Here is a 13,070-nt window from a genome sequence, read left to right as displayed (position 1 = left end):
CACTCCCCAGGGCCAGGCCTGGGTTGGGCGATGCTGGGGGCACAGAGATGGCCAGCCCTTCCTCGGTGGGCACTCCCAGGCTTGAGAAGGACAGAGGGGGCTGGCTGAGGTCAGTGGTCACCCCACCCAGCAAGCACATGTTGCAGTGACCCTGGAACCCCCAGGCAGCTGTGGGGAGGGGCGGGGGTCTGGAAGGCCCTGCAGCTGGCCGAGCCCGGCCCCACCAGCTCCAGGTGGGAACATCCCCTTGTGGGACAGAAACCACGGGCAGCTTCTGGCCCTTGACCCCACAGCCAGCCAGCCCCCTGTGCAAGGAGAAGAGAGATGCCAGGCTGACAGGACAGGACAGGGAGGGCCTGGCGTTGGGTGGGGGCAAACCAGACAGAGCAGCTGTGTGCCCAAGGGCCAGAGGAGGGGTCTACCTAGAGGTGAGCGCCAGCCTTTGCCATCCCCTGGGAGGGGGATGCTGTTACCTTAGACCGACAGACCAGGAAGCCTGGCCCAGAGAGGGTAAGTAGCTCACCCAAAGCCACACAGCACAGGATATCTGTGGCCAGCATCGGCAGAGCCCGCCCTGCCTGCCCCCTGGAGCTTGGGGCTCTCTGCCCACCTGGCGCTGAGGCCCGGCCTTGCTTCCCAGGCCAAGGAGCCCAAGGCCGTCATGAAGATCGAGCATCTGAATGCCACCTTCCAGCCAGCCAAGATCGGCCACCCCCACGGCCTGCAGGTCACCTACCTGAAGGACAACAGCACCCGCAACATCTTCGTCTACCACGAGGACGGGAAGGTGGGTGCGTGGGCTGGCTGGGGGGTGGGGTGGGGCAGAGCTCGCTACCCACCCAGGGCGGGAGTTGGGGGCTGGAGGGGCCCGGAGCCACGCGAGGAGGTGGTGGCTGTGCCGGCCTGCACGTCCCGCCCTGGCGGCCCCCTCCCTCCCACCAGCGTCTCCGGAGGGCGCGGCAGGGCCCTGAGCAAACCCCACGTCCGTGCTTTGGTCGGCAGTGCCCGCTCTGCCCCTTCGGCCTTCGTCGCGAGCGTGTGTGCCCGTGGTTCGACAGCGAGAGCGCCTGGGCTCGTCCCCAGAGCAGCGGCCGTCAACCCTGTTCTTCCCTTGTTTGTGGTGTCGAAATACCCGTAACACAGCAGTTCCCGGCTCGACCGTTTCCAGTGCACAGTTGGGGCGCTGAGCACGCTCACGCTGTCGTGCGGCCGTCACACCATCACCTCCAGGACGTTCCCTCACGCCAGAGAAACTCGGTCCCCACTGAACACTCGCGCCCCTCCCCGTCCCCAGCCCCGGCCCCTCCGTCTGCTTTCTGTCTGTGAACGTGACGACTCAGGGACCTCATGCAAGTGGGATCGCACAGTGTGTCCTTGGTGACTCACTCGTTTCACTGAGTGTCGTGTAAGGGGGGTCCATCCGCGGGGGAGCAGGTGTCGGGGTCTCCCTCCTTTTCAAGGCTGAGTGGTGCTCCCCTGTGTGGGTGGACCACGTTCTCTGTCCATCATCCCTCGGTGGACACGTGTCGCTTCCGCCTCTTGGCTGCTGTGAACGTGGGTGTGCGAATATCTGGTTCAACACCCCGCTTCAGTTCTTTGGGTCTACACCCGGGAGTGGAATTGCCGGGTCGTATGGTGCTTCTACTTTCGGTGTTTTGAGGATCCCCCAGACTGTTGTCCACAGCAGCTGCCCCATCTCACGTTCCCGCCAGCCGTGCGCCTGGGCTCCGGTTTGCCCTCTGACACGAGTTTCTGCTTTTTTCAGTTTAGCCGCCTAATGAGCGTGCAGTGGCGTCTCCTTTTGATTTGGATCTGCGTTTCCCTGGTGATTAGTGATGCTGAGCATCTGTTCATGTGCTTGTTGGCCATTCATATGTCTTCTTTGGGGAAGTGTCTGTTCAAGTCCTTTGCCCATTTTTTAATCAGGTTGTTTGGTTTTTTTGTTGAATTTGAGGAGTTCTCTGTATATTCTGGGTATTTATCTCTAGTCAGATATATGATTTGCAAATATTTTCTCCCATTCTGTGGATTGTTGTTTTACCCTGTGGATAGTCTCTCAATGCATACAATTTTTAAATTTTCATGAAGCCCAATTTGTCCGTTTTTTCTTTTGTTGCCTGTGCCTTTGGTGTCGTATCCAAGAAATCATTTCCAAACACAAAGTCGTGGAGCTTTTGTCCTGTTTTCTGCTAAGAGTCTTATCGTTTTAGGTCTTCGTTTAGGTCACTGATCCCTTTTGAGTTAATTTTTGTACGTGGTGTTAGGTGAGGGTCCAGCTTCGTTCTTTGCGTGTGGGTGTCCAGGTTTCCCAGCACCGTTTGGTGAAAAGTCTGTCCTTTCCCCATAGAATGGTCTCGTCAAAAACCGTTTGATCGTGTACGTGAGGGCTCATTTCTGGACCCTATTCCGTTGGTCTACGTGTCTGTCTTTATTGCCAGGACCACACTGTTTTCATTACTGTGGCTTTGTAATAAGTTTTGAAATCAAAAGTGAGATTCCTGCAGTTGTATTCTTCCTTTTTAGGGTTGTTTTGTCTATTTGAGTTCCCTTTAGATTGCATATGAATTTTTTCAGATGCTTCTTGAGCATCAGTTGAGATGATCGTGTGTTTTTTTCCCTTCATTCTGTTAAGTGGGGTATTATGCTGATTGGCTTTCACGTGTTGAGCCGTCCTTGCATTCCAGGAATAAATCCCACTTGGTCATGGGGCGTAATCCTCATACGCTGCTGAATTCAGTTTGCTGGTATTTTCTGGAGGATTTTGCATCAATGATCGTCGGGGATATTGGTCTTCAGTTTTCTTTTCTTGCAGCGTCTTTGTCTGGCCTTGGTGTCAGGGTCGTGCTGGCCTCGTAGGATGGGTTAGGAAGTGTCCCGTCCTCTTCAGGTTTGTGGAGAAGTGTGAGAAGGACTGAAGGCGGCTCTTTGAGTGTTTGGTGGGATTCCCCAGGGCAGCCACGGGGCGCAGGGCTTTTCTGTGCTGGGAGGTTTTCCATCACTTGTTCAGTCTCCTTGGTTGTTAGAGGTCTGCTCAATGTCTGTCTGCCTGATTTAGTCTTGTGTTTCTGGGAAGTTGACCATTTCATCCAGGTTGTCCAATTATTCAGTGTAAATTGTTCATAGTACTGCCTTATAATTCTTTTCATCTGTTGAATTGGTAGTAACGTCTCCTCTTTCACTTCTGATTTTAGTAATTTGACTCTTCTCTCTCTTTTCCTTTGTCCATCTTGCTAAAGGTTTGTCAATTTTGTTGATCTTTTTGAAGAGCCAACTTTTGGCTTCATTTATTTTCTCTCTTGTTTTTCCGTTCTCTATTTCATTTATCTCTATTTTTTCCCCTTTCCTCTTGCTTTGGGTTTAGTTTGTTCTTCTTTTTCTGGTTCCTTAAGTTGTAAAGTTAGGCTCTTGATCTGAGAGCTTTCTTGTTTTTTAATGTAAGCATTTCCCCCTTAGTACTGCTTTTGCTGCATCTTGTAAGTTTTGTTATGTTGTGTTTTCATTCTTATTCTTCTCTAAGTATTTCCTGATTTCCCTTGTGACTTCTTCTCTGATCTGTTGGTTGTCTGCCTTTCACAATTTTGTGAATTTTCCAGTTTTCTGTATGTTACTGATTTCTCATTTCATCTTGTTGTGGTCAGAGAAGATGCTTTGTATGAAACCTATTTTTTAAAACCCACTGAGACTTAATTTCTGGCCTAATATACGGTGTGTCCTGGAAAACGCCCCCTGTGCGCTTGAGAAGAATGTGTCTGCTGAGTCGTGGGCTCTGTTCCGTTAGATCTAGTTGGTCCGCTGTGTTACGCCCTGTGTCTCCTTACCTCTCTTCTCTCTGGTTGTTCTGCCCATCCCTGTGAGTGGGGTGTGGAAATCTCCAAATATTATTGCAAAACTGTCTATTTCTCTCTCCAGTTCTGTCAGGTTTTGCTTCGTACATTTTGATGGTCTGTCATTAGGTGCATAAACGTTTATAATTGTTTTGTCTTCTTTCTACATCGAGGCTTTGATTGACAGATAACGTCTTTGTCTCTTGTAATGTTTTTAACTTAAAATGCATTCTGTCTGATAGTCGTACGGCCACTCCTGCTCTCTGCTGGTCACCATTCGCCCGGACTATCGTTTCCATCCTTTCACCTTCAACCTGTCTGTGTCTTTGGATCTAAGTGTGTCTCTTGCAGACAGCATGTCGTTAAATCACGTGTTTTTATCCATTCTGCCACTCTCTGTCTTTTGATGGGAAGAGTTTAATCCATTTACATTTAAAATGATTACTGATAAGAAGGGACTGACTTCTGTTTGTGTTCTCTATGCCCTGTAGCTTTTTTTGTGTGTCATTTCCTGCCTTCCCGGCTTCTTTTGTGTTTAGTTGACTTGTGTAGTGAAATGTTTAAATTTATTTTTAATTACCTTTTGTGTATATTCTTTAGCTATTTTCTTTGTGGTTACCATGGGGATTACATTTAACTTCCTAACGTTGTAACATTCTGATTTGAGTTTATACCAGCTGACATCAGTAACGCAGAGACACCGTGCTCCTTTATAGCTCCATCCCACTCGTGTCAGTTGTTGATGTCACAGAATTACATCTTTATGATCGTGTGCCCCAAAAGATAAACAATTCTTTTAACTGCATTAGTCTCTTAAATTACATAAAAAACAAAGAGTACAGTTCCAAGCTGTTGTTCCAACAGTACTCGCCGTTATCCTTGCCCACGTGTCGTCCTTTACTGAGATCCGCATTTCTCCCTGTGGCTTCAGGGTGCTGTCCAGCGTCCGTTTGTCTCGCCTGCAGGACGCCCGTGAGCACTTCTTGCAGGGCAGGTCCAGTGGTCGCACCCCCTCAGCTCTTCTTTATCTGGGAATGTCTTGATTTCTCCCTCTTTTGAAGAACCGTTTTCCTGGATATAGGATTCTCGATCGACAGTTTCTTTCTTTGAGTCCTTTGACGATATTGGCTGTCTTCTGCTTGTAGTGTTTGTGACGAGAGATCTGCTCGTCACATTACGAGTCCCTTTTATGTGGTGAGTCACTTCCCTCCTGCTGCTTTCAAGAGTCTCTCTTTGTGTTTTGAAAGTTTGACTGTAATGTGTCTCAGTGTGTGCTTCTCGGAGTTCATCTTGCTTGGAGTTCTTTGAGCTTTGTGGATGTTCATAGTCGTGTCTTTCAAAAGATTTGGGAAGTTTTCAGCCAGACTTCTTCAAGTGTTCTCTTCTGCCCGTTTCTGTCTCTCCTCCCTCTGGGACCCCCGTGGTGCGTGTGCTGGTCCTCTTGATGGTGTCCCGCGGGTCCCTCAGGCTCTGCTCAGTCTTTTCTGTCTGTTTCTCAACCTTGGTCGTTTCCTTGTCCTTGTCTTCAAGTTCACTGGTTCTTTCTTGTCCCTGCTCGAGTCTGATTTGACATCCTCTAGTGAATGTTTCATTTCAGTTATCGGTCTTCTAACTCCAGAATTTCCTTTTGGTTTCATTTTAGGTTTTCTTTTTATTGATACTTCCATCTTGTTTATGCATCATTGTCTTGAGTTTCTCTACATCTTTCTTTTGTTCTTTGAGCATCTTTAAGACTGTGTTTTAAAGTCTCTCTAAAGACTATCTGCCATTAGGGCTTTTCAGGGAGATTCTGTTGACCTATTTTTTCTTTTGAATGGGCCATACTTTCCTGTTTTCTTGCGTGCCTTCGGGTTTTTTGTTGTTGTTGAGCATGGACATTTGAATCTAGTAGTCTGGTAACTCTGGAATCAGATTCTCCCCCTCCCCAGGGTTTGCTGTCTTTTGTTATTTTAGTTTTTTGATTGTGTATGCCATCTCTGTGTAGGCTGAAGATGAGCCGGGTGTAAACTTCAGGTCTTCTTAGGCCTTTGGGCGTGCACGGTCACTTACTAATTTTCCTCTACGTGCAGTTGCTTGTGAATGTCCTAGTCTTTAATGTCTGGTCCCAAAGGGAAGAGCAAAAAATGAAGGTGAGAAGAAGATGGTGCTGGCCCTTCAATCCCCTGGAAGTCACTTCAGCCAGAGGGGGAGGGGCTTGCCAAGCGGGGCAGGGGCAGCAATGGTCACCCCCCTCTTTGTCTGCACCCTCATGATCAGAAGCAGCAGTCAGTCATGAGAGCGCAGGCCCCTGATACTTGGAGGACAGAGCCCTCCTTGCCCACCCCGGCTCATGCGAGCTGTGTGCAGGCCACTGCAGGAACACGGCACAGCTGCCCGCTGTGGGTAGGGGCAGGACGTGAGAGCTGCTGCTGTGCTCAGAGCTAAAACTGACCAAAATTAACCGCAGTTTGTGTCCAAGTCTTCCCCTGGAAGTTGCAAGATTTCAACAGACTTGAGTTTCAAAATAGTTACCGTCACACGTCACGCAACGATGGGCACATGTTCTGAGAAGGGTGTCATCGTGCGAACGTCACAGACTGCACTCACGCAAATGCAGATGGCACAGCCCTCCACACACCCAGGCTACGTGGTTCTCATCCTGGGGACCATCGTGTGTGTGCCGTCTGCCGTTCACTGAAATGTCATGATGCAGTGTGCGACTGTACCTCAGACAGACCCCTGGTGCCGTTGGTGTCCAGGTGGGGGGACAGTTTCCAGGTGCTCCCTGCTCTGCCATCTTCCCAGAATCCCCTTTTCAGCTCTCCGTCCAGGCGTTGGAATAACACGCGTGTCCTGCTGCCCGATCTTCTGCGGAGGCCACACTGACGACTGCCCACTGTGGAAGACGAGGCTCAGCTCCCTCCTGCCCCCGCCCCTCACGCGCACGGCCGTGTCCCATTCCCCACCGCCCGTCACACTTACACCGCAGTCTCGCCCCTGTGTCTTCAGCGTTTGCGGTGTTGTGACGCTGAGCAGTGGAGCAGACCGTATCACTTTCCTTTCCTGCGTGATCTTTTCTCTCCCCTAGACCTGGTGGCTGTCTTTTTCCCCTCTAGTGAGCTTGTGCTCGTCACTAACTCACCCACACTCTCCGCGGATTGTCTGGGTCTCTGGATGTGGTCAGGCGCCCGGGCAGCAGCCGACTTCAGCCCTCTGGAGGCGCCCCTCCTGCAGCCCCGTCTCACTGCGGGGCTGGCTCTGCTCCCTGGGCCCCTATTCCTTCTCACTTTCCTCCCTCCTCTTGGTGGAGCACGTCCTTCAGTGGTTTTCTGAGAAAGTGCCTGGGAAGCAAGTTTTCAGAGACCCTGCACATCCGACAGCTTTACCCTCTGAGTGATGTAGAGTTTGGCTCATCATAGAATTCTGAGTTGGACCTGACGTCCCGTCGTGACCCTGAAGGCACTGCCCCACTGCCTCCTTGGCCCCGGACAGTTGCTGATGACCTCCCCACATCTGGGCCCGTCTCCCTCTTCTGTGCTGGAGCTCGGTGACTCCTCCCCACCCAGGGATTCACGTCCATGAGGTCGAGGAGTATTTCCTTCAATTATTTGACAGTTTCCTCCCCCACTTTCTCTGCTGCTGTTTTCTGGAACTCATCATTCAGCCATCGGCTGTCTCAGATTGGTTCTCTCTTGTGTTCGCACTTTTATTTCTCTCTACTTTCTGGGAAGCTTCAAGTTTGTCTTCCAGCTCTTCTGTTGGAAATTGTACTTCTGCTTGCGGTGTTTTAATTCTGCGGAGCTCCCTTTGGCTCTCGGAGTGTTCGTTTCACAAAGGGCACTGTTCCTGTTTTCTAACCTGATTGTTCTTGTCAAATCCTGAAGCCGGCTTCTCCCTGAGCAGCGTGTCTCTCTGGAGTTGCTGTTTCCTGTCTGTTCCCGTGCTCTGTTCCCTGTCTTCCGCGTGCGCCCTCCTGGGGGGCTGTCAGATTCTCCCGAGAGCACTCCTCCGCCTCGTGCCGACGCGGTTGCCCCCCGCACTGTGGGGCTGAGCGGGATGGGGCTCTCGGGCCTTGGTGTGTGCGTAGTCACACAGTTCCCCGTGTCTGGAGCGGTGCCCCCACGTGCACGCCCGCGCTGGGGCTCCCCGTCTCCTGGGCCAAGACCCTCCTCCGCCCTCTGCAGAGAGTGAGCTCCGTCCTCTGCGGGGCGAGGGCCGTCTGTCAGCCAGCTCTCCCGCAGCCCCTCCCACGTCCAGGGGGCCGAGGGCAGCTCACTGCCAGCCCTTGGGGGCTGCGTCCCCGCCACCCCCTTGGCTTGGGTCTCCCGTCCTCAGCAGACCTGCGTCTGCTGCGGCCCTGCCCACCTCACGGGTGGAGGCCTTGAAGCAGCCCAGCTGCTGGTGCAGCGTTTACAGGTGTTAGCAGGGAACCTGGCTCAGGCGCGCGCCGGCCTCGGCTTTCTCCAGGAGCTCTGCCCCCGCTGTCCTCGGGGAGACCAGGCCAGGGAGGGAAGGGGCAGGTGATGGAGCCCAGGGCCTTTCCATGTGCACAGCGGCCCCTCTCCTCCCTGCCCCTGAGAGCCTGGTGCCTGGCCTGGTGCTTGGATGCAGCTGCGCCCATTAGATGTGGCTCTGCCCCAGGGGAGGGAGAAGGAACCGGAAGACTCAGTGGTGCCGGGAATGGGGTGGGGGCACCAGGGATGAGCTGAGGCTCCTAGCAGGGTCCAGAGTGGAGGTCACGGCCTGGATTTGCAGGGCTGGGTCAGGGGTCCTGTGCTGGCCATGGGGGGCGAGGCTTGCGCGGGGCAGGGTCTCGAGGGGCGGGGCCTCGAGGGGCATGGCCTGTGAAGGGGCTCAGGGTGGGGCTTGTGGAGGCGGGGCCTCTGAAGGGCGGGCCCTGTGGTGGGCGGGGCCTCAGGGGTCCAGTGGAGGCGGGGCCTGTGGTGGGTGGAGCCTTGGCAGGGCCTGAGGGGCGGGGTCTCTGGGGTGGGGCCTCAGGGGTCCAGTGGTGGAGGGGCCTGTGGGGGGCGGAGTCTGGGCAGGGCCTGAGGGGCGGGGCCTGAGGTGGGCGGGGTCTGGGTGGGCCTGAGGGGGCGGGGGCCTGAGGTGGGCGGGGTCTAGGCAGGACCTGAGGGGTGGGACCTGAGGTGGGCGGGGCCTGAGGTGGGCGGGGTCTAGGCAGGACCTGAGGGGCGGGGCCTGAGGTGGGCGGGGTCTGTGGGGCGGGCGGCCGGGAGCAGCGGGGCGCGCTCTGGGCGGCTGGGGCGGTTCCGAGCAGCGGGGCGTTAAGCGGCCGTCTGAGAGCAGGAAGGGCCGCCCGGCCCCGCCCGCTGTGCCCGCCCCTCCCGAGCGGCCTGCCCGACCCCGCGCCGGGCCACACCGGACGCTCTGGTGCGTGGTCGTCGCCCGCGTGGACCGCCCTCCCCCGTGGGCCTCCCCCCTGCACGGCGCCCCGCGCGGCGGCCCGGCCTGAGTGGGGGCAGCCCGTCCTCGACCCCGGCGCCCGGAGGAGGGGCCGAGGGGGCAGGGCTCCGGGGGCGCCCGCCCTGGCCGCGGCCCACACCGCCTCTGCCCGCAGGAGATGGTGGACTGGTTCAACGCGCTCCGAGCCGCCCGCTTCCACTACCTGCAGGTGGCCTTCCCGGGCGCCAGCGACGCAGACGTGAGTGGCGCGGCTGTCCCCCTGGGGGTCGTGCTTCCTAGCGGGGGGTGGTGTCGGGGGCTGACCAAGGGCCCGCCTGGGCCCCAGAGTGCCCTGCCCTGCCCGCCGAGGCCCCGGGAGGTGACCACAGGGCCCCTGCTCGACGGGGCCCGGGGCCGCGGGGCCGGGCTGAGCCGCTCTCTGCCGCAGCTGGTGCCGAAGCTCTCCAGGAACTACCTGAAGGAGGGCTACATGGAGAAGACCGGGCCCAAGGTGGGTGGGCCCGCTGCCGGGCTCCGAACCTCGGGCCCCTGGGGGCGGCGGGAGGCCGGGGGTGCCAGCCACCCTCCCACGCGCGGCGCGGCTGCCTGTTTCAGGGGGTCATCTTGGCATGGGTCGCCTGGCCCGGAAATGTTTTGTAAGAAAGGGGCCCCACTGGCCCGGACGGTGGGGCTCTGGGTCAGGCCCCAGCCCTGCCTCGCCCCTGTCACATACCTGTCCCCTACTTGGGCCAGGCGCCCCCACTGTGCCCTGTGGAGTCAGCTCCGCCCTTCCCTGCCATGGGCTGGGGTAGGGGGCAGACACAGGTGACTCCGATCCCAGGTCCCGGGTGGCCTCGCAGGCCAGATGGGGGCGCTTTGGGGAAGTGTGGTGCAGAGCAGCCTGTCACCCACGCCAGGACCCTACCTGAGGCCCACAGGGAGGTCTGGGGGTCAGCCCGGTGAGGAGGAGCTGTGCAGAGGGAGGGACAGCACGTGCAAAGGCCCTGTGTGCAGCCAGGGTGGGAGGGCCACAGCAGAATGCAGCATGGCCTGCAGGAGGCAGCAAAGAGTGGACGGGTGGGTGGATGAACATCCGGCCCTGGCCTCCTGGTGGGGAGCTGTGGTCAGCTGGGGACAGGGGCCTGCCTCGGGCCGACCAGCCAGTCACTGCACGCTCTGACGCACAGCAAACAGAAGGCTTCCGGAAGCGCTGGTTCACCATGGATGACCGCAGGCTCATGTACTTCAAGGACCCCCTGGTAAGGAAGGGCCGGGGCCGTGGGTCAGCCAGGCCTCGGGGGGACGGGCTCCTACTCCCCTCATCACCCTGGATCTGGGGGCCCAGGCAAAGCTGGGCGCAGGGAGGAGGCACAGCCCTGGCTGCCCCCTTGCATGAGGTGGGCCGGCCGGGGGCCCGGGACCAGCCGCTCAGCCTGGCCCCGCCGGCAGGACGCCTTCGCCCGAGGGGAGGTCTTCATCGGCAGCAAGGAGAGCGGCTACACGGTGCTGGACGGGCTCCCGCCGTCCACCCAGGGCCACCACTGGCCACACGGCATCACCATCGTCACGCCGGAGCGCAAGTTCCTGCTGGCCTGCGAGACGGAGTCGGAGCAGCGGGCGTGGGTGGAGGCCTTCCGCAAGGTCGTGGACAGGCCCATGCTGCCCCAGGAGTACGCAGGTGAGGGCCGGGCGGGGCGGCCTGGGGACTGTGCCCGCACCCCGTGTGGCCCTGACCGGCTGGACGCCTGTCCCTTTTGCAGTGGAAGCGCACTTCAAGCATAAACCCTAGCGGAGACCGTCCTGGTGGCCGAGGGACTGGACTCACTAGACGCGGCCGGCGAGGCGGCGGCCGGATGCGGGGCTGTGGACGGAGGGCGCGGGCCAGCCCCTGCCCCACCCCGAGGGGCAGCCCGGATGCGGCCGCGGGGCCTGAGCCTCAGCCACCGGGACCTGTTTCTCTGGAAGCTCACAGCGGGCTGCCCGGCCTGACCTCTGACCCCATCATGCTGCTGCCCCGATCTGTGACACCCCCTCCCACACCCCTCCCCACGGACCCTCCCTCCCTGAGGCCCGGCCCTGCCCCCAGGAGGACTTGCCCCGATAGGAGGCTGGGCCTGGGGACAGAGGGCCAGCCTGCATGCCTCCCCGCCCACTGCCATCCTGCCCACGTCCCCCGGCCCCCCAACACGTATTTATTGAGCATCTGCTGTGTGTCAGTCGTGGGGCGCTGGGGCGCCTGCCTGGGTCGGGGGGAGACGGGAGGGAGACGGGAGGGGGAGCACCTCGAGTGCCCGGCTTGGCACTGACCAGCCACCCACCCTACTAGCCTGACCTTGAGGCCTTTGAACCCTTGGAGGGTGGCGGCCTGAGCTGCCATGAGGCCAGTAGAGGCCTGGGCCCCACTCACCCCCACCGGCCCCCAGCGTGCTGTGGGCTGGCCAGTAGGTGCAGCCACCGAGCCCCCTCCCCAGGTGGCCTGGCTCTGTCCACTGTGGGCGGGCATCTGTGAGAACGGCTGGGGGGTGGGGACGGTGCACGGGGTGCGGTCTCCCTAGGAGGCTGCAGTGTGTCACTGCGGGGGAACCGGGCTGCCCCAGCTCTCCCGTCCTGCTCGGCTGAGACGTGTCCGCTGCAGGGGAGCCCTGGACCAGCCCTCGAGGGGACTGGGAGAGGGTCCCCAAGGCGGGGCATTCTCCCCACCTTGTGTCACATCCTGGAATAAAGTGGGCTCTGGCGTGGCCTCATTTGTGTGTCCGCGGCTGGGGAGGGGGCTCAGGCCCCCGGGAGGACCTGCCGCCTGGCCTCAGGTCCACGCCGGGAGGAGGGGCACCCCCAGGAGCAGGGCACCCGCGGGCCTCTGCCTGGGCTCATGGCCGAGTCCCAGCGCCCCAGAACAGCCCAGGGCAGGTGGGCCTGGGGTCGTCCTTCGTGCTCTGAGCCCCCGTCTCGCTCTGCGCCTGAGCGCCCCGCCCACCAGCCCAGGCTCCGCGTAGACCCGGCTGCTCAGGCGGCGCGAGCTCCTCACAGAGGGTCCTGGCCCCCATCCCAACTGACCCAAGGCTGCCAGGGCCCGAGACGGCTGGGCTGGGGGTGAGGACGGCCACAGGGGGCCCTGGCCCTGCCCCCGCCCCCAGGGAGAGGGCCGGCCCGCTCCTGGCACATGACCACCCCCCCCAACCCCGGGGCTGCGGGTTCGCCCTTTTCCCAGACGCCGGGTCCGCCCCTCCCCGGACGCCACCGTCCACCCTCGCCCACCGCCTTCCAGAGGCGGGAGGCGCCCCTGGATCCGCCCCACTGCGGGGCTCAGCCCACCTAAGGCCTCCCGCACCGTCTTCTAGACCCTTCCTTGACCCTGACAGTGCGGGCACGCTCTCTGCGTGTGCACCGTGTGCGAGCGCGCGCACCCAGCGCCGTACCCGGGGGACTGACACCCTTCCCATCCTACAGACGCGCAGCTGCGACGGCGCAGAGCTCCCCCCTCCCGGCGGGGCCGGGCCGCGAACCGCACCCTGGGGACGAGCCGCGCTCCGGGAGGCCGGCGAGCCCGTGGGAGGAGGGTCACGACGGCGGCCGCGGGTCCGCCCGGCTCGGGGCAGCGGGCGCTGCTCGTCCGCGTGGATCGGGGGCAAAAGCGCGCGTAGAGCACGTGCGCTCCGCTCAAACTTCCCTGAAACCCAGCCATCCTGCTGGACGCGACTCGGGTTCAAATCAAGCGTCGCGCACGAGCGGGGCGTCCGTCGTGGCTCGGCCCCCGCGCAGCCCCCCCTCCGCCTCCGCCCAGAACCCGGGCAGCGGGGGCCGACCCCGGACAGGCCGCCGCCCTCTGAGCGGATCTGGTTTCTCCGAAGTCGAATAAACCACCGT

General features: G+C 59.4%; 1 protein-coding gene across 1 annotated transcript in view; it reads left to right on the top strand.

Annotated features, from left to right (window-relative positions):
• The window catches only part of ADAP1 (ArfGAP with dual PH domains 1), a 63,653-nt gene extending 51,703 nt beyond the window's left edge, over positions 1–11,950 (top strand). The window contains exons 6-11 of the mRNA XM_023655071.2: positions 641–787; positions 9,382–9,465; positions 9,655–9,717; positions 10,394–10,465; positions 10,656–10,884; positions 10,967–11,950. Of these exons, the coding sequence (XP_023510839.1) occupies positions 641–787; positions 9,382–9,465; positions 9,655–9,717; positions 10,394–10,465; positions 10,656–10,884; positions 10,967–10,995 (624 nt within the window). The 3' untranslated portion in view covers positions 10,996–11,950. The remainder of the gene's footprint in view (positions 1–640; positions 788–9,381; positions 9,466–9,654; positions 9,718–10,393; positions 10,466–10,655; positions 10,885–10,966) is intronic.
• Positions 11,951–13,070: the final 1,120 nt, after the last annotated feature.

The sequence above is a fragment of the Equus caballus genome, chromosome 13 (genome assembly GCF_041296265.1).
Source record: "Equus caballus isolate H_3958 breed thoroughbred chromosome 13, TB-T2T, whole genome shotgun sequence".
NCBI classification, from domain to species: Eukaryota; Metazoa; Chordata; class Mammalia; order Perissodactyla; family Equidae; genus Equus; species Equus caballus.
Note: the sequence above shows the minus strand (reverse complement) of the source record. Positions and strands in the feature narration are given on the sequence as shown.